The following is a 19,089-nucleotide window of genomic DNA, read 5'->3' on the forward strand; positions in this document are numbered from 1 at the left end:
AGGCCCTGTCCTGGCGGGCAAGAGATCAAGGTCCAGTCAGCAAATCAAGCTAGGCCCTTTCATAATGAACCAGTTTATAGAACTAAGGAGCCAAGGCATAGACAGAGCTTTTATAGCTGTACGTCCTGCCCTGATTGGCTCTCTCAGTCACCTGTCCCTACTGGGCTTGCTTGTTGCCGTAGCACCCTTCAATTTCCGGCTTGCTTGGGTAAGGCCTTATGCCATGGAACTTGGCGTCCTTAGTTTAAGCCCAATAGTTCCTTGCATTCCCTGGACAGTCCAGAGTGTGGGGGCAATTTTTGCCATATTGTGCATTGGATTTTGGACTGCACTGATTGCAGGGTTCATTCATCCGGCTGTCTCATTCGGGTACAGGTAGCTTGCGTCACGTTATTTACACCCCGTTGAATCCAACCCAGTCTTTTTAATGCGTTTTGTTTAGGTGGTTATTTGTCTGGAGCTCTCAGGTATCAACATTTTGAATAAATAAACTGTAAGCCTCTCAGGGCAGAGACGTGTATTATGTGTCTTATATTACGTGTCTTATATTATATTACGTGTCTTATATGTACGGTCTACGACAACGCTGTCATAATAGTTCTGGGTTTGTTTGTTTGTTTCCATGGCAGGGAAGAATTGATGACTTCCTCCTCCTTTGACAGCCTAGAGGTTCTTCTGGATTCATTTGGGCCTGTCCGGGATTGCACCAAGGACAACGGAGGCTGCAGCAAGAATTTCCGCTGCATTGCAGATAGGAAACTGGATTCTACTGGTTGCATGGTTTGTGGGGGGGTTCTTTACTTGCAATACGTGCAGTTCCTACTGGCGGGAGGGAGAAGGAGAAACATGCAGCTGCATGGGGAGATCTGTGCGCTCCAGTGTGCTGGCTTTGGACACCGTACCTATAAGTTGTGGGGCATCCATGTGCATCCTGTGCCAAACCCTTGAGTTTGCATAGTGCCAGCCAGGTAGTCTCAGGATTAGCCAAGGTGAAGTGAACAGCCAGAGGAAAGCGGAGGGGCTGTGGCTTTGTGTTGGGGCATCTGCTGGGATAGCAGAAGGTCCCGAATTCATTCCCCAGCATCTCCAGTTGAAAGTACCAGGTAGGAGGGAATGTAAAAGACATCCTGGAGAATGACTGCCAGTCTGAGAGCGCAGGCAGGCTGATTCAGCCTAAAGCAGCTTCCGGTATGCGTAAGAAGCTCCCATGTGCTACTCCAGCACCATGGTAAGAAGCGATATCATGCACTTTTCTTCTTCAAAAGAGAATATGTTGAAGGGGGTCCCAACTCGCATAAAGCCTTAAAGGTTAATACCAAAACCAGCAATTGGCAACCAATGCATTTTCCATGGTGGATCCTGCTGAATTCAGATCGATTTGAACTCGGGTCTTCCTCTATCCCCTGCCCCTTCACATTGAAACAGAAAGTGTTCTGCATTTGATTGGGGAAGCTCAGGGGGCGAGGGAGCGAAGTGCAGCAGGAGCCTCTTTTTTTCTTGAACAAGGAGCGGGGGGGGGGGGGGGGCAAGACGATTGGAGACAGCAGAGGAGGGGGAATAAATCCAAGAGGCAAATCTCTGCTGAGAGAAGTTAGGGCTTCTGGAGCGCAGTCACTTTAAGGGAAGCCTTGCAACCGGGAACCAGGACGTCTTTGAACTGATGCCCTGGCCAATCAGGGCAGACTGCTTTGCTACCAGCCATGGAGAAAGGAGTTAACTTGCAAAAAGCAGGAAGTTGCACACTCACTTATGCTGGTTTTTCAAATACTTCTGGATATTGTGGGGGAAAGGTAGGGTCACTCCAGATCAATCATGCATGTTGCAGAGGGAAAATTTAAAGCACACAAAATCAAAGAGGAAATTGTGTTCAGTGTAGACGGCAGTGGGTAAAAAGCCTCGTGCAGACTACACCTAGGTCAGGGCACAGCAGGGCTACCCGACTGTTGGCTAAATAGTGATATGAAAGAAATTCAGCAGGTTCAGTTCTATTCAGCAGCACAATTCTATGTCTGTGGAAGCAGTAGCGTCTAAATTCAGGACAGGGCAGCATCCCCCTCCTCCTGGCCTTCATAGATCAGCATATTCAGCTGGGACTGGAAAAAATTTCAGAGGGCTGCACAAGTGCTTGCATCTTATCAAGGAAAAATAGTTGGGCTCTATTTTGGGGAGGGCTGATGGGTCAGACAGCAATGGGTAGGGAATCTGTACTGGCTTCGACCCTGTTTGTATAATGAGCGGGGCAATCAAGCTTATTTGGGGGAGGAATTGAGATCTGACCAGTTCGATTTGACTTAACTTCCCCATACTTTTGAGCCAAAGGCCAATATATATATTGTTTAAATTCTGTGAAGAAGAATAGATCACAGTGAAGGGCTAGATCAGGGGTAGTCAAACTGCGGCCCTCCAGATGTCGATGGACTACAACTCCCATGAGCCCCTGCCAGATCATCAGCAAATACAAAGTTGGAAAAACAACCACTGATGAAAATGCCACTTTGAAAACGGTTTAAATCTGGAGGCCGTTTTGGTTGTTTTATGACGATTAAAAGAAGAGACAAGACATTTCTATTTGCATTTTTGTTAAATTGTTTAAATGATAATTATAGCCTAGGGTAGGTCCCTTCTTTCTTCTGTTATCAAGTTCATTTCGAACCGTCCTCTCTTTATGGTGTATAATGAGTGGGGCAATCAAGCTTATTTGGGGGAGGAATTGAGACCTGACCGGTTTGTTCCCGGTCCTTTGCACCCCCCTCCATTGTTTGGAAAGAAGCACGTCCTTGCTGCTCTGTGACAGATGCTCCCGTATGCTCCCTCCTCCCCAGCCTACCCCTTGCTCCCTCTTCCCCACAGCCCACCTCCCTCCATCCTTTCGCAGAAGGGCTCGTGTGAGAGATGAGTGGAAAGCTATCCATCTGCTTCTAACTCTGGCTGTGAAGCTGCTGAGCTTGTCTCGTGGCTCACACGCTCCTTCTACACCTGCCCTGTGTGGGGAGAGGTGTCCTGCCGAAAAACGAATGTGTGAGGAATTAGCAGGGGATCAGCACAGAGACCTCCGGAATGGCTGCCGATTGGGGGGGGGGAGGCATTTTGGCAGCGGTCACCTGTGCCTTTGGGAGCGATTAAGAAAGGCATTGGAAAAACGAACGAGAGAAACCAAAGAAATCTGCCTTGTATATATTTTGCCTTTTAAAAGACATTTTCAGGAGACTTTTTGCTTTTGTCAAAATCGGGAGTCATTTTATAGCTCCTGAATCAATCTCTCAAGAGACTGCATTCTTGAATCAATTCTGAAACTTCAGGTTGACTCAAAATGCGCAGGCACCCAGAAGAGGTTAATAGCAAGGGACACGTGATCGTGAAAATACCAGTATTTATTAATAATACAATTTAAATTTAAAACACCCAAAGTGTTTTAGACGTTGCCTCCAATAAAATCCAATCCCATGCAGATACTAGCGCAGGGGTAGTCAAACTGCGGCCCTCCAGATGTCCATGGAATACAATTCCCAGGAGCCCCTGCCAGCGAACGCATTTGCTGGCAGGAGCACATGGGAATTGTAGTCCAAGGACATCTGGAGGACCACGGGTTGACTACCCCTGCTTTAAAGCATCAACACATGCTTTGGATGGGAAGGGGAAGTATTGGCTTTAAAACGATGTCTTTAATCATGTGCAAAGTTGTACATCGATTAATTAACCGATGAATCAACAGATCTGCGGCCCCGGCTGAGATTTCTTTTGTTTAGATGACACAGTGTTTGTTCCTACTTTCCATTCCATCACAAATATGCTTCACCAGAAGTAAGCGGTAGTCTTCAGTGATCAATGTTTACCCCATCTGTGGGACTGTAATCCGAATTTAATGGCCTCAGAAAATCATTAGGGGGGGATTCTTATCGTTTCCCTTTATGGGCTGGAAACCGTGTTACGAGAGTTAACAGTGTTTATAATTTACGGGTCCCTGTATCAGAGTTGTTGATGTAGGCTCTGTGGAACGTTAAAGCAGCATTTTCTTGAGCTTCTTCCGGTTTAGCCGGCGATATCGGCAGGTGGCAGAATGAGGCAAAACAAAAGCTCGTCCTTAGCCATAGCGACAGAGGCCTATCTCAGAGAACAAACCAATGGAGAGAAGAGTTACAAGCCCCAAGGATTCCCTGCGCCTCAGAGGAGGCTATCAAGGGAGCAATTCATTGCCTCCCTCTTTCCCCCATCTCCTCATATCTCATTTCCCTGTGGGAGTGGAGAAGGCATGGCCGTTTGGGTGTGGAAACAGAAATAGGCCCGGGGGGGGGCCGAGGACTTGCCATCCTGCCTCCTTCCTAAGAAGAATCCAGACAATTCTCTCAGCAAGTGAGGGTTTATCAAGGCTTTGGCCTAGTACGTTTTTATCCCACCCAGCCTCTAAGGCCCAACCCTCCTCCATTTTATTCTCAAAATGATATAGGCTTAGGCCTCATGGCAGATTGGGGTTTTGAATACAGGCCTATCAAATCCACCTAAATAAAGCCCTCAAGCACCTATATGGCACTATAGGGATGTCTGTATGGCCCCAACCCCTCTCCTCCCCTTGCCTGTCAAGCCACACTGGAACATTGCAGCTCAGCTCAGCAGGGAAATGGGGAGGGGTGGGTTGAAGTGCTAAAAAAGAGGAGAAATGGTGCACGGCAGCAAGCTGATCGACGCCATTTTGTAAGGGGATTTATGCTCCACGCCGTGGCCCTGTGGGTCCCCCCACAACCACAGAGCAGTTTCCTCTTTACACTAGAGAGAGAGAAGGTTTTGTTCCCATCTGAATTAAAGGGGGAAGCTGTGGGAATGTCAAGAGTCATGCTTGGATCAATAAGCACCAGGCCTTGGGGATGTTTCCCTTTAATTAGAATGCTTTGTGCTGCAGCTGGCCACAGTAGCCCTCCAAGCTGAGTGGCTGTAGGGACCTAGTGTTTCTGGTAGAGCCCACTGCTGCCAGCACGCCTTGCCCACCTCTAGGGATGCCAGATCTGGGGATCCTCCAGAATTTCAGCTCATCTCCAGGCAACCGAGATCAGCTCCCCTGGACAAAATGGTGGTTCACCTTCCTGGCTGCCATCTTGGGCTCTTCCACGTGTGTTTGCTGGGCTCCCCCATATGGCAGAATAACATGGGTGGGAAGAAATGCGGGCATGAGTGCTTGGTGGTAGGCAGCAGGGAAGGGGGCCCTGCGAACTCTCTGCCCAGAGCCACCTGAAACCTGATCCATGCATTTCACCCCATGCATTCCAAGGGAGGGAGAAATCCCCATGTGAAAAGCCACCCAAGGCACTCTTGTTTCGGGCAGAGTAGGGTCATCTCAGCAAACCAAAGGTACATGCAAATGGGGAAATCCAAGAGCTGTCCAGTTCCACTCTGTGATTCTCTAACCCCGAGATGAACATTCCCCCAGCTACCGAGCCATCAAATCAGCCAGGAACACGCAGGCTCGCCTCCCGCACCCACCCCCCAACGCGTTCATGCATCTGGCCAAGCAGACGGTGAGCCGATGCGACGGGGATGGGTGCTGGGCGGGATCCCCAGGCGCCTCATTTGCCAGTTTGCCATCGTCCCAAACATCTGGGCCTGCACGTTGAGTGGCAGCATCATAAAAACACCTACAGCGTTCTCGCGCTTTGGCATTCCAGCTGGTGCTGGAGGGGGAGGTGTTACCCAGGGCAGGACGAGAACCTAGTGAGTCCACAGGGGGCTGTTTGTTTTGGAAATTGCCGAATTAACGTCAGCAAGCAACCTGTGTCCTGTTGTGTGAGCTTCAGTCACCAGGACAGTGGCGGTGGGGAGGGGGGGGAGGAGATGCATTTCAGAAAACAGATCCTTTGTTAACGCTGCATGAGCCGGACCACAAGCCAGGGGCAGGATGGCAATCTGCAACTCTTTTCCGCTTTGTTCTGCAAAGGAACCCAGTTGAAAGCAGAAGGCTGGATCTTGCAGGGCTGTTCCACTAGTAGAGGCACTTTCCTTGACTGGAAGGTGCCTTCCACCTGAAGAAAGTGCCTTTGCTAGGAAAAACCCAATCCCAGACAAGCAATACTTTGGGGGGAGGGGTGTATACTGTATATTCCGTTTTCTTAAGTGATGTCTATGCAAAGGTAACACAAGCTACAGAACAGGGAAGAAATAACACCTGATCGGTCTGGATTTCACATCACCTTTTGGGTGACTGACTACCTAAGCAAGGTTGCATTCCAAGTTCACTGTAGGCACTCTGTTCACCTGCCTGCGAATAACTGGAGATCGTAGAGGTGTGGCTAAGGCTGCAGTTCTCAGCGGAGCTACACCCTTCTAAGTCCACTGCAGTACAAAACACCTGAAATGTTCAGCATTAGGAATGGTGGGAACTTTGACATCAACGTGATCAGCATGCATTGTTGGATTTCCTTTATATTGCTATTTGATGCCTGGCTCAGACTCAATGGCAAGCAGCTTTGCAGCAGCCAGCACTATGAGCACATGACTTGCCTGTGGCATTTCTTTTAGATGCCGCTGGTGACGTGACACCAGGGGCCATGAGCACTGTGCTACAACAAGTCCTAAGATATATGCCTTCTAATTGCTGGTTGAAAACATTTTTTACCTTGGAAAAGAAAGAAACTTACAACTCCCCTGTAGTGTTGCCAGATCTGGATTGGGAAACCTCTGGAAAAGTTTGGGGTGAAGCCTGAGGAGGATGGGATTTTGGGAGGATCTCAGCAGGATATAAGGCCATAGAATACATCATCCAAAGTAGCCATTTTCTGCAGGGGAACTGATTTTGGTTATCTAAAGATTAGAGCGGGAGATCTCCGGGTACAACCTGGAGGTTGGCAACCCTGCTCCCACAAGGCGATGCCTAAAATGCACATGTCCAAATTGATCTGATCTGGATAGCCAGTCAGTGAGTGACAGTGTCACAGAGTGGTATAGTGATTAGAATTTCAGGCTAGGATCTTGGAGGCATACAGTTGAATCCCCCGCTCTGCAACAGAAACTCTCTGGGTGATTTTGGGCCACTCACTATCTTTCAGGCTGATCTACCTCACAGGGTTGTTGTGAGGCTAAAACAGTAGAGAACAGTGTAAATCTCTTTGATTTCCCATGGGGGGAAATGTGGACTGTAAATTAAGTAAATAATATGAAATAACTATTACTAAAGCACATAGATACCAAAGAAATGCGTCCACCTAAAGCGAAATGCCTTTTTGCTTTCCGTTTAACAATGTACCTTGGACATAAACCTGTTTGGCATGCTTTGATCAAACCTCTCTGTTACATGAGAATAAAGCCACTTATTGGGTCACCTTTATGTTGTTGTTTGATGGCTGACACAAATATAATGACTGGGAGAAGGTGGCTGAGGAATGCAAGGAAGGAAGAGAAAGAAAGAAAGAATCCAAGTTATTTGTTCAGATTCAGACCAACCGCTGGACATTGTAGGGTGCAAGGAGATCACAAACCAGATGGGACTGCAACCGGGGATCTGTGCTCAGACCTGTGCGCCAATGTGTTGATCCACTGCAGTTGCTCTGACTACCCACAGGGTTCTCGCCCACAGTCCTGCCTCCAGGAGCCACCTGGACGCATAGAAACGACCACTTCCACACAGCGCCAGAAATCACAGATGGTCCCTGGATCACTGTAACGCAACAAGCCGATGAAACTGCATTATACTGAGTCCCAATAGTCTGTCGTGGTTTCTGGTAGAGGTCTCTCGCATCACCTCTTGCCGGATCCTTTAAATGGGGGATGCTGGTGACTTGGGACCTTCTGCACGCAGAGCCAATGATCTGCCACTAAGCGACAACCCCACCCAGCCAGGAAAAGGGAGGCACTGAATTGGACAGCTCAGGCAGCAAACCCAGGCGCTCTCATTTTACTTTGCCCATATCAGCCATGCAGGCAGGTAATTGCAAAGATGAAATGAGTCCAGGGGGATGACTCCAAAGCGAGGCATGGCATCCAGGTTTGGGGAAAGGGTGAGAAGAGTGAGCAGAAGCACGTCCGAATACTAGAAGATGAAGAAGAGCTGGGTTTTTTATACCCTACTTTTGGCTACCTAAAGGAGTCCCAATTTAGCGGCTTACAAACATCTTTCTCTTCCCCACTACAGTCACCCTGTGAGGTAGGTGGAGTTTAGGGAGTTCAGAGAGAGGGAGCTGTGACTAGCTCAAGGAAGAACAGCATCCCGTTATGACTTCATTTGGGGGAATGAGGCTTGGTCCATTACTCTAGGTTGGGAAGGGTACATTGTTTTTGCTCAACTGTGTTGCTGCACATTCTGCTGTGCCTTTGATCTTTTGTATAGACTAATGGCCAGAGTTCGGTTGGGAGGATGTCGCTGGGAAAAAGGGGAAGCTAGAGTGTTATCTGCCTGCTTCGCATTGGGCCAGGCACTCAAAGGCGTAGCTGGGTACAACAGCTGGATTGTTGGTTCTCCTGAGAATGTATATTCAGGTGGGATGCTGTGTTGGTCTGAAGCAGCACAACAAAATTTGAGCCCAGTGGCACCTTTAAGACCAACAACGTTTTATTCAAGGGTTGAGTTCTCGTGTGCTGGCACACTTCCTCAGATACAATGTTGGGGAATGGAAGTAATCAGTTCATACTTAGAGGCAAAGTGTAAGAGTAAATTTCCATACAGCAATAATGAAAATGGTTACCGAATTCCAGAGATAAATAGGAAAAAACAGGAATTTGGATTTGTTTGTATTCACTTGAGATTGAATTGCATGGGAAAGATTTTGTGTACAATAAAGGTGTCCACATTAAGAGAATCATGAGCAAATATATAATCAGTTGCACATGAAAGCGCATAACTTGAATAAAAGTTTGTTGGTCTTAAAGGTGCCACTGGACTCTAAATTTGTTCTCTGAGAATGTAGTGAGCCTGCTGTTTTGGGGATTTCTTTGGGATAAGTTGGGATGTTTTTGTGTGTCTTTAGGGGTGGGACAACTGGGAAATATATTGATCTGTATGTTCCTTATCAAATCAGTTTCAACAAGTAGTATCATGAGCTCTATTTCACTTTACCCATAAGCTGCTTTTGCTGGAATGCCAATTCTGTTTCGTTGAGAAGTCAGCAGGGACATGACACAAGGTCATCCCGCTGGCTGCCTGTGGAGGAGTGGGGGAATCAAACCTGTTTATCCAGCTTAGAGTCTACTGCTCTTTAACCACCCCTCCCATGCTGGCTCTCTCCCTGGCTCTTCAAGGTCCTTGAAAAGATTAAACGAGCCCGGGTGGGTGACTCCAAAAGGAGGCATGGCATCCCAGATGGGGGAAAAGGCGAGGAGAGTGAGCAGAAGCGTGACGGAACGTTAGGTGCGAGGAATAATGAGAGTGAACTTTGGAAGCTTTGCGAGGGCGGAGGAAGGTAAATGGTGCCTTATGAGATTTGGCCACTGAATACATACACAGAGCAAAAGAGAGAGCTGCAAGGTTATGAGCCTGTAGTGTGTGTGATTAGTGATGAGCCTGAACCATGGCGGGAATGTGAAGGAGGAGGAGGAGAGGTAGGGCGAGTTTTCCCATGTCTGAGAAGCAGGAAATTGCAAAGGAGGCCACAGACATCCAATGGATGATTCTGAGGAAGAGGTCAGGGCAGGGTTCCAGTTGGGAGGCTTTCTCAGCTAATGTTAATGACTCAGCCAATCTACACACCTTGGGTGATGCACTTCCAGTGTGCTTCTGCAGCTGGGTTTTCCTGTGCCTTGGAAGTACGTCATCCAACGTGTGCAAAATGGGGGCTGGAGATGCAGTGAGGTTGGGTGCCATGTGCTAGCAAGTATAACCGTGCCACTGTGCCTTGGGATCAGTTTTGTGCCCGTCAGCAGAACCATGGAAGACCCAGCATAGCATAGCAGCAAGAGTTTTGGACAAGGATCTGCAAGACACGGGTTCAGATCTCAGTTCTCGCCATGGAAGCTTGCTGAATGGCCTGCGGGCAGTCCCATACTCTCCCCCTAACCAACCTCATGGGGTTGTTGTGGGGATAAAACGGAGGAAGATGAAGAAAAACTGGAGATCCCACTTTTCACTACCCGAAAGTCTCAAAGCAACTTCCAAACACCTTTCCCTTCCTCTCCCCGCAACAGAGACCCTGTGAGGTTGGTGGGGCTGAGAGAGCTCTAAGGGAACCGCTCTATGAGAACAGCTCTAACAGATCTCTAACTGGCCCAAGGCCCCCCAGCTGGCGGCATAAGGGGGACTGGGGAATTAAACTCGGCTCTCCAGATTAGAGGCTGCTGCTCTTAAAACCACCACACCACTCTGGCTCTCAAGGAAAACAATGTCAGCCACATTCTGTCTCCATGGGAGAGGGAGGCAGGATCTAAATGAAACAGACTGGTAAAATAATTGATTCGTAGTATTTCATGCCAGGCCTGTGGCTAACCTACCGTGTGCTCCTGTGCTTTTTTCCCCACCAGTGCCCCACCGGCCTCAGCCCCATGAAAGACGGCACGGGCTGCTACGACCGCCACATTGGTGTGGACTGCTCGGACGGATTCAACGGCGGCTGCGAGCAGCTCTGCCTGCAGCAGATGGTGCCTCTCCCCGAAGACCCGACTCTGTATAATATTCTCATGTTCTGTGGGTGAGTGCCGGTGCTGGGGAACTTTGTCGAACCTTCGCTTTGGATAGGCAGCAGTCCCACCTCTGCTCGTTCCATTCACCCAGATATTTACATCCTTGGAGTAGACTAATTAACTAATCTGGGGCTACTTAGTCTGGGGCACTAAGCCTTCCTGTAGTTGCAGGACTGCCTCTTTCACTATGCCACCCCCAAGAGCATGGGGGTCAAGTAATCAGAATCTAATCAGGAGCTCCAGCAACAAAGAAGTAAAGCTGGCCTCAAACAGGGCCAGGATCTTTTTGGTGCCTGCCCCAGCCTGGTGGAACGCTCTATGAAATGAGATCAAGGCCCTATGGGACGTTAAAAAGTTACACAGGACCTATAAGATGGAGCTGTGCCACCAGGCCTATGACTGAGGCAAGGAAATAAGATCAACACATGTTGGCCTCCTTGCCCTGAGAATCCATCCATCAACCAATCCTTCCAAATCTGGCTTTCTCAATTAGGGTTTGGTGAAGCCTTGGGGTTTCTTAACACCCTGGAAGTGTTTCCTGGATGGCTGGGAGTTGATTAATATTTATATATTTTATAAAAATGTGTTAAACATTTATCGGGTGATATGACCACATATCATATGATATGGTCATATCGTACCTCCTCCCAAAATGGCATATGATGGGCCTTGTAGGGGATGGGAAGGGGAGGATCTCCAGATGGGCGTGTCCACAGCTATGCTTCCTAATCATATTCTGCATGATTGCACCACTCCTGGGGTTTCTCAAAGCCCAAAGAATATTTCAGGGGTTTCTCAATGATAAAAAAGTTGAAAGTAAAGCCCTTTGAGCAGTGGTTTGGGCCCTTCAAGTTTCCTTTCATTCCAGCTTTCTTAAATTCACTGGTCACTTCTGGTTTTAATTACTTTCCATTTCCTGGCTTGCTGGTCTCTCTGGCACTCTGGAATACATGCTTGTTCGACAGCTCTTGTGTGGAAAGAGCTTAAACACTCTATATGTCATTATTTATTGCCCTTATAATGCTAACTAGAATGTAAGCCCATTTTATCATGAAAATAAAATGGGCGCTAGGCCTCCCCTCCCCAGGGAAGCCTTCACAGGGCAAAGGCTTCCTGGGGGCTGGCATGCCGTGGCCACCTGCCCGTGACCTGGGGCGTTCCCCCGGCCACGGGAACATCCTCGCCATGTCTGATGCAGCAAGGCTGGTCTTGGGGCCAGGAGAAGGCCGCCGTCCACCCATCCACCCGGCAGGGACCTGGGGCCTTCTCCCGGCCCCAGGATCAGCCTCGCCGCGTCACAGATGCAGCGAGGCTGTTCCCGGGGTGGGAGAAGGGCAGCGGCCATCCACCTGCAACCTGGAGCCTTCTCGCGGCCCCAGGAACAGGCTCGCCGCGTCTGCGACGCAGCAAGGCTGTCCCTGGGGCCAGGAGATGGCCCCTGCCTACCACGGCCCCCTCCCCAGCGGTAAGGGACCCGGGGCGGGAAAGGAGCAGGGACCTTTGACCCTGCTCCTTTCCCTAGGTGAAGGAGAACCCGGCCGGAGGACTTACCGTGCGGGCTGGCTGCTTTGTCTGTGCGGCGAGTCCCCGGCCTGGCCAGGCAAGGCCTGGCAAGGCGTCACAGCTCCTGATTGGGCCCTCCGAGTTTTTAACCTGGACAAGGCCCGCCCTAACTCCTCCCCAGTAGCCCTTACCGCTTTATTTAATCCGCTCCGCAGGAGCGGTTAAAGATAATCATTAACAGTAACTTGAGATGTGGCAAAGTAAACAGAAAAAGGAAAAAGATCACAAAGTCCTCTCTCACCCCCAGCTGGAGCAGATAGTCAAAGCTCTTCTTCATGAAAAGTTGGAGAGAGCCTGGGAAAGCATGAAGTAATCAAATGGAAAAGAAAAGAAAAAGAGGAATTTTTTTTTTAAAGGAAGAATCAGCCTAGGAAGATTCAATAGTGCCTTGACTGTACCTACATGATGTTCTGGCATTGTAGTTGTATTAGCTCATAAAAATGAGTGAAGAAATCCCACCATTCTGGTGGAACGCTCTTCCAAATGAGATCAGAGCCCTGCATGACCTCAGACGGTTCCTCAGGGCTTGTAAAACAGAGCTGTTCCACCAGGCCTGTGGTTGAGGCCTAAAACTATTGCTGAATTGAGCTGGCTTCTCTGTCAAAGCCCCATTTATACACCACCTGGGGCCAGTAAGACACCTCTGCCCTTTCTCTCCTTCCTTGCCACTAGACTTTTAACTATTTGATGTGAATTATATATATTTTATATTTTTCTAAGTTTCACTTTGATGTACCCCACCCTCCGTCTGAGGAGAAAGGGCGGGAAATAAGTCTGAAGAGAAAGCCGAGACGGCTAATCCGAGAGGGGCGATACAGAAATCAAAGGATAAATAAAGAAATAAAGTACAATAAATAATAATAACAATACAAAAATAATTTACAGTTTAAGAAACTCACCATACAGGAGGTCGTTAAAAAATGAGAAAAAAGCAACCTAACATAACTGGAACGCAGTGTATGACCTGGTGTCATCTGGATAGCCATTAAAAATGAGTGCAGAAAATGCAATTGCAGATGAGATGGACGGTGTGGAAGAGCTCGGTGTTTTGCCGAAAAAGTCTCCTCAGCAAAACAGTTGTTTGCGCGAACCTTTTTTGCAGTGTTCGATTTTAGCCCTGAGGTGTTGCCTCATGGAGCAGACTTGCTCCTGTATAACGGAGAGCGCTAATCTCCAAACTCTGCTCTGGGGAACCCTAGAGCTGCTTGGAAGCTGATCGGCAATTTCTCAGTTAGTACATTATTAATGGCAGAAAGGTCTCCCAGCAAAACAGCTCGGGCACGTGCAGCTGCAAGGGAGTTTGGGGAACATCCTGGGTCATTTCAACTGTGGCAGCAGTGAGGTCCGACAGGCCCAGCTTGTAGCAGAAGACCGTAGGCCATGCCCCAGAATCCTTTGCAACACATCGGAACTCCTCTGTTGGCAAGTCCGTGAGGAGAGGATTCCATCCCTGAAGGACGAAAGTTTGAATAGCACAGAGTGGGCTGCACAAAGTTCCCTTTTCTCCCTTCTGTGATGCCAAACAGCCTGGATTTTATTTCTCAGGGTGCCAAAGCGGTCCTGTGTCCTTTATAGTTGTGAGGCAGGAAGAAGTGAAGTATATGGGGGTTGTTTTTATTTCCCCAGTTGGTTCTTTTAAATGTGCGGGGGCCTCCCTCAAGGCCAGGCATCGGCTTCCGTGTCGTGCCGCCTAACAAGCCATAACGGTTTTCCTTTGCCAGGTGCATCGAGGATTACAAACTTGGTGTGGACGGGCGATCGTGCCAGTTAATTTCCGAATCCTGTCCAGAGGGTGGGGACTGCGAAGAGAGCCGGGAGCTGCCGATGAACCAAACTCTTTTTGGGGAGATGTTTTACGGTTACAACAATCAAACCCATGAGGTGGCACCCGGGCAGGTGCTGAAGGGGACGTTCAGGTGATGGATTTATCAAAACCAAGCTATCCTTTCTACTTGGTTTCCAAACCATTCCTTGTTTATGATTTGTACAGAGTTCTTGGTGTGCGTGTGGCGTGTTAATGGCAGATGGAAAATAGACAATGCCTTGTCACAATAGAGAAAAGATGGAGCTGGGAGAGGCTGGGGTAATGAGAGATGGATATAGGCAAATTTGGCTACACAGACTTGTGGAGAATTCTGATTTTTCTCTTGCCTCCTTTCCTCAGAAGGAGGATGTCCAGGTTGGAGATGTCCAGGTTGGAGACATTTAAGCTTTTGAGACTGACTGGAGAAAACTAATTAGGGCAAACTTTGCCACAGTGGGCAAAATTTTAAGTCATTTTTTTCTTTTGCAAATGCAGCCTCCAGGATGGCTTTATCAAGGAGAAGAATGATGTGGACTAAGAGAGAGAGAAATGTTATTCTTTCTGCCATTTTCTAGCTGGAAAACTCTACCCTTGAGCTCTTTTACTTCTGCTGTCGAAAAAATATGGGCACCCATAAATTTCCCACAGAGGGCGTAAAAACAGCGTAGAAACAGCTTTTTCAGAATAAAATTGGTAGGAGAGGAAGACGTTACGGAACTGTAGTCCCAGAGTCATAGCTTGGAGAAGGCTTTTAAAGGGACTGTGAATAACACCTTTAACCCCCTCCAGATGTAACACGGACCCATGTGAGGCATGCGTTTTCTTCTCCTTCTGTGCCTGATTACGATGCGGTTCTAATCCAAGTGTCCTGGTGTAAGTTCTTTCCAAAATGGTGCTAGGAAACATATGGGAACCATGCTGGGGATTCCCGGCCTACCCCTTTCTCATTTCTCAGAGGCTGAATCCTCTCAACCACCTCTTCATTCTCTACATCTGTTAGAGTTAGAGGGCCAGGAAAGAGGTACGGAACGGGGCTTGCCGTCAGAATTATAATTGTGCCCTGTCAAGTTGCGGCCGACTCATGGTGACCACAGGTCCATGGGGTTTTCAAGGCAAAAGATGAGTCGAGGTGGCCTGCCATTGCCTCCCTCTGCGTAGCCACCCCATTTTTCCTTGGTGGTCTGCCATTCCAAGGCTTGTCTGGGATGGTAGGCTGCTAGGATAGCCAAGAAGTGAGACCATCTAATACCTGGCCTCCCTCCCTCCTTCCGTCCTTCTCCTTCCTCCCCTGCCTAATTAACGTCATAAGGGTGAACACTATTGTCAGTCTCAGCGACAAAATCCACTGTTTGGTTTTAGAAGCTCTTCTTCTTCTGTTTGGTTTTATGGTTAATTGATTTTATTGTTGTTGTTGTTGTTGTTGTTATGTGCGACGTCGTGTCCAACCCATCGCGACCCCATGGACAATGATCCTCCAGGCCTTCCTGTCCTCTACCATTCCCCGGAGTCCATTTAAGTTTGCACCGACTGCTTCAGTGACTCCATCCAGCCACCTCATTCTCTGCCGTCCCCTTCTTCTTTTGCCCTGGATCGCTCCCAGCATTAGGCTCTTCTCCAGGGAGTCCTTGTTATTATGCCATAATTAACTGTTGTTCATTGCCCAGAGACGGCAGGTCCGAGAGGGGCGGTATATAAATCGATCAGTAAAAACTAAATAAATAACGGCACGGCTAGAAAGTTGCTTTGAGGCAGATCGCTTTATCCTTGCTCTGTATTTTGAACCCTTCCCTTTCCTCTTTGACATATGCTGACCTTTCTCTCTCCCTGTCCCTCACTGACTGGGTTTGTTCAGGCAGAATAACTTTGCCCGTGGTTTGGAGCAGCAGCTGCCGGATGGGCTAGTGCTGGCCACCGTCCCCCTTGAGAACCAGTGTCAAGAGGAACTTTCGGAGCCCACTCCCGATCCGGATTTCTTAACCGGTAGGTCGTCCCAGCCAGAATGCCTTCCAACTTGTGGTCCAGTATCCTAGCGACACCATACAGGAATGCAAATATAACTTTGATAAACCAGGTGAAGTTTGACTACTGCAGCAGTTCTGAGGAGAGGACGCTTTGGGAAATGGCTGGGAAATGTAATAAACCGTGATGGGAAGTGTCTTCTGAGAAAGGTGATTCGATTGCCATTTATCCCTTGGATGCCTTTCTCTCAAGGAAAGCGATTTGGATTCAACGTTAGGGCGATGCAGATGGGGCGATGCAGATGGGGGCGAGAATGAAATAACATTTAAATAATTAAAGTCGCCATTCTGCCTTGAACTTTGCTAGCTCCTCCCAGCAGACTGTGATTTTTTTTTGTTCAAAAAGAGCAATAAAAGCTTGATTTTATTCACCAAAACGAGCCGATCAGGCATTACTCAGAAATGCTGAGCCAAGAGTTTGTTTTCCCCCCATAATCATTTTTGAAGAGGAGAGATACACTTTAAAGGTGCTGAGAGCTGAGCGCATTGAAGTAAATGCAATTCAAAGGGACCGTCGTCTCCTGGGTCCTCCCAAACAAGTTGGCGGGGTGGGGGGCGAGGAGCTGCATCAGCCTCGTACCTTGATGAATGAATGATCACGCTCCTAAAGGAGCACGTCTTGTAATTGCACAGAAAGCTACTGCTGGCCGCCGACACGATCCACTGGTGGCTGGTGTAATATTGCTGTCCCTGAAGCACTTTAATTTGTGAAACACATTCACACAGAACACCCCTTTGGTAATCCTAGCGCATTTTAATCAAGGCAAGATTAAGAGAATTGCGCTCACTGTTTAATTGTAAGGAAATTTTAAAAAAACATGAGATTTTATGTCTGTATAGAAGTTGTCATACCATTACTGTCTCGTTCAGAAATTTAAGGACTCTGTGATTGCCCGAAGTGACAAAACACCAGTCTCGTGGTCTCTGCTGCTGCATTTCCACTTCATTTGGTACCACGTGCACAGTCAATCTTGAATAAGTTTGCAGGGAGCCCAAAGTTAGGGGCGTGTATTCCTGGGCAATGGGGGCAATCTACTAGCACCGCATCTACTACTGATCAGTGCAATGTCAGGTTGAAAAAACTATAAAGATCATAGAGAGGTGTGAGGTTCCTAGAATGTTGCCAGCTGGGTGTGATGTCACTTCTGGGATTTGCTGGGTTTTTTCCCCTCTCTCCAGGCAACCCTACCTGGTGACCCCAGATCGTTTGTCTTTCTCTATCCTGCAGCCTTAGGATTGCACAGTTCAGATTCTGAAATGCTAGTGAGCCATGAGACAACTAAGAGGTGATATGACAGCTATCTGCAAATACTTGAAGCTCTATCATATATAAGATAAGATGGAGCAGAGTTGTTTTCTGTTTCTCCAGTGGGTCGGACCAAACCAATGGGTTGAAATTGATTCAAATGTTTTTTTTAGCTAAACATCGAGAGGAAGTGGTTCCTCAGTGGAACAGGCTTCCTAGGGAGGTCCTTCTTTGGAAGTTTTTAAACAGAGGCTAGATAGTCATTTGACAAAAATGCTGATTTTATGGACTTAGGTAGATTGTGAGTGGGTGGGCAGGAAGGGATGTGCCAGTACCACCTCTGCAATCCCATCTCTTGTGGCCCTTCCTTGCATACCCAGGGAATTGCTGATCGCCACTGTGGAATGATAGGTGAATTTCTTCCAGGCCAGGCTGAATTCTAGAGATTTGGGGGGTGGGAATCACTTGGGGATGAAATTGGGGTCACTGTGAGTGGGCAGGTAGTTGAGATTTCCTGCATTGTACAGGGGGTTGGATCCGAGGACCCTGGAGGTCCTTTCCAACTCTGTGATTCTGTGAGTGACTGGTGGAGGAGATCTGTGGATTAAGTACAGAGCTGCCCCTGAAAGCTCTCTGGAGATACTCAGCATTTCTGCTCACCCTCGGCCCTCCTCCCCTGCAGCCGGCATTCATAAATCTGCAGTGCCCCCCAGGCTCTTTAACGCCTGTATCCACACCCCTTGGCGTTGGCTGAGGCTGAGGCTTCCCCACAGGAACACATCTCAAAATGCTCTGCCTGCTGTGCACAGCGGACAGCTCATTAAAAATGTAATTAGTGGAGAAATTAACACAGCAGGGCCATGCCTTGGGGACTGGCCTTGCAGCAAAAAATCAAGGGAGGGGGTGTCTTGTTATCTTCAGAAGTGGGGCCCGGGCTGAGGAAAAAGAAACAAGCATAAGCAAACTCCTTTCAAGTTGTACTTTAATTACCAAAGAGTTGCTGACCCACAGACCTTCCTTTGGTATAATTAGTCTTTCCCTTCTTCTCATCTCCCACCCCCACCTTCCTCACTGCCTCCCCTCATCCCCTTGTCTCCTCCCATCTCCATCTCCGCATTTCTTGCTATCGGAGGCAACATTTAATTAGGCACCTTCTTCAATTAAATATGTCGGCCAGGGTGGACGCTTGAAAGCAATCCGAGTTTGGCATAGGCCAGGCAATCGGATGAGGGTAAGCAGCTGTTAGGTAGCGCACACACAATGGCTTTCCTTGGCTGGGAAATGGCATTTGCAAAGCCAAAGTGGGGTTCTTAGAGGTATTGCAGGGAGCGTCAGGAGAGAGAACCGAGGAGGATGAGATTTTGAGTAACGGTGATCATATTCCCCCAAGCATGTGCCCAGGTTGCCCTTCCTAGTTCCCTTTTGTAAACGGTGTAAATTGTTCTATCGTGCTTTTCTCAGTGGAGTTCCAAATCAAATTCAGTGGAGTTTTGGCTTGGGCTTGCTTCTGGCAGCAAACAATTCTGGAATTTGGTATGAACTTTAAGAAAAGCATGGGTGTAGTTTTTTTTTAAACTTGATTTCATCGGTTTTATGTGATTTTTTTTAGTTCTTTTCATAAGCTGTTTTGAACGCGTCGAAAGCAGGATACATTTGCATAAAATCAATGTCTGGGCAGGCTGGAGGACGTGTTAGGGCTCTACGTTTTTAGAAACTCTTTGGTGGACTCCCAATAAGCCTACAGACATTTCCCTTTTTGTTAACCTTTTTCGGTTCTTGCTTCCATGCTTTCAGACATTACATTACAATAGAACACATATTGGCAGCCCACCAATTGTGCATAATAATAACACCAATTTCTCGGTACA

At 48.1% G+C, this 19,089-nt stretch overlaps 1 protein-coding gene across 3 annotated transcripts in view; it reads left to right on the plus strand.

Moving 5' to 3' along the window:
- The window catches only part of ASTN1 (astrotactin 1), a 252,463-nt gene that overhangs the window by 187,688 nt on the left and 45,686 nt on the right, over window positions 1–19,089 (plus strand). For all 3 annotated transcript variants that reach the window (XM_077332504.1, XM_077332503.1, XM_077332502.1), the window contains exons 11-14: window positions 630–780; window positions 10,432–10,598; window positions 13,875–14,069; window positions 15,810–15,937. In XM_077332504.1, the coding sequence (XP_077188619.1) occupies window positions 630–780; window positions 10,432–10,598; window positions 13,875–14,069; window positions 15,810–15,937 (641 nt within the window). The remainder of the gene's footprint in view (window positions 1–629; window positions 781–10,431; window positions 10,599–13,874; window positions 14,070–15,809; window positions 15,938–19,089) is intronic.

This window comes from Paroedura picta, chromosome 4, assembly GCF_049243985.1.
Source record: "Paroedura picta isolate Pp20150507F chromosome 4, Ppicta_v3.0, whole genome shotgun sequence".
NCBI classification, from domain to species: domain Eukaryota; kingdom Metazoa; phylum Chordata; class Lepidosauria; order Squamata; family Gekkonidae; genus Paroedura; species Paroedura picta.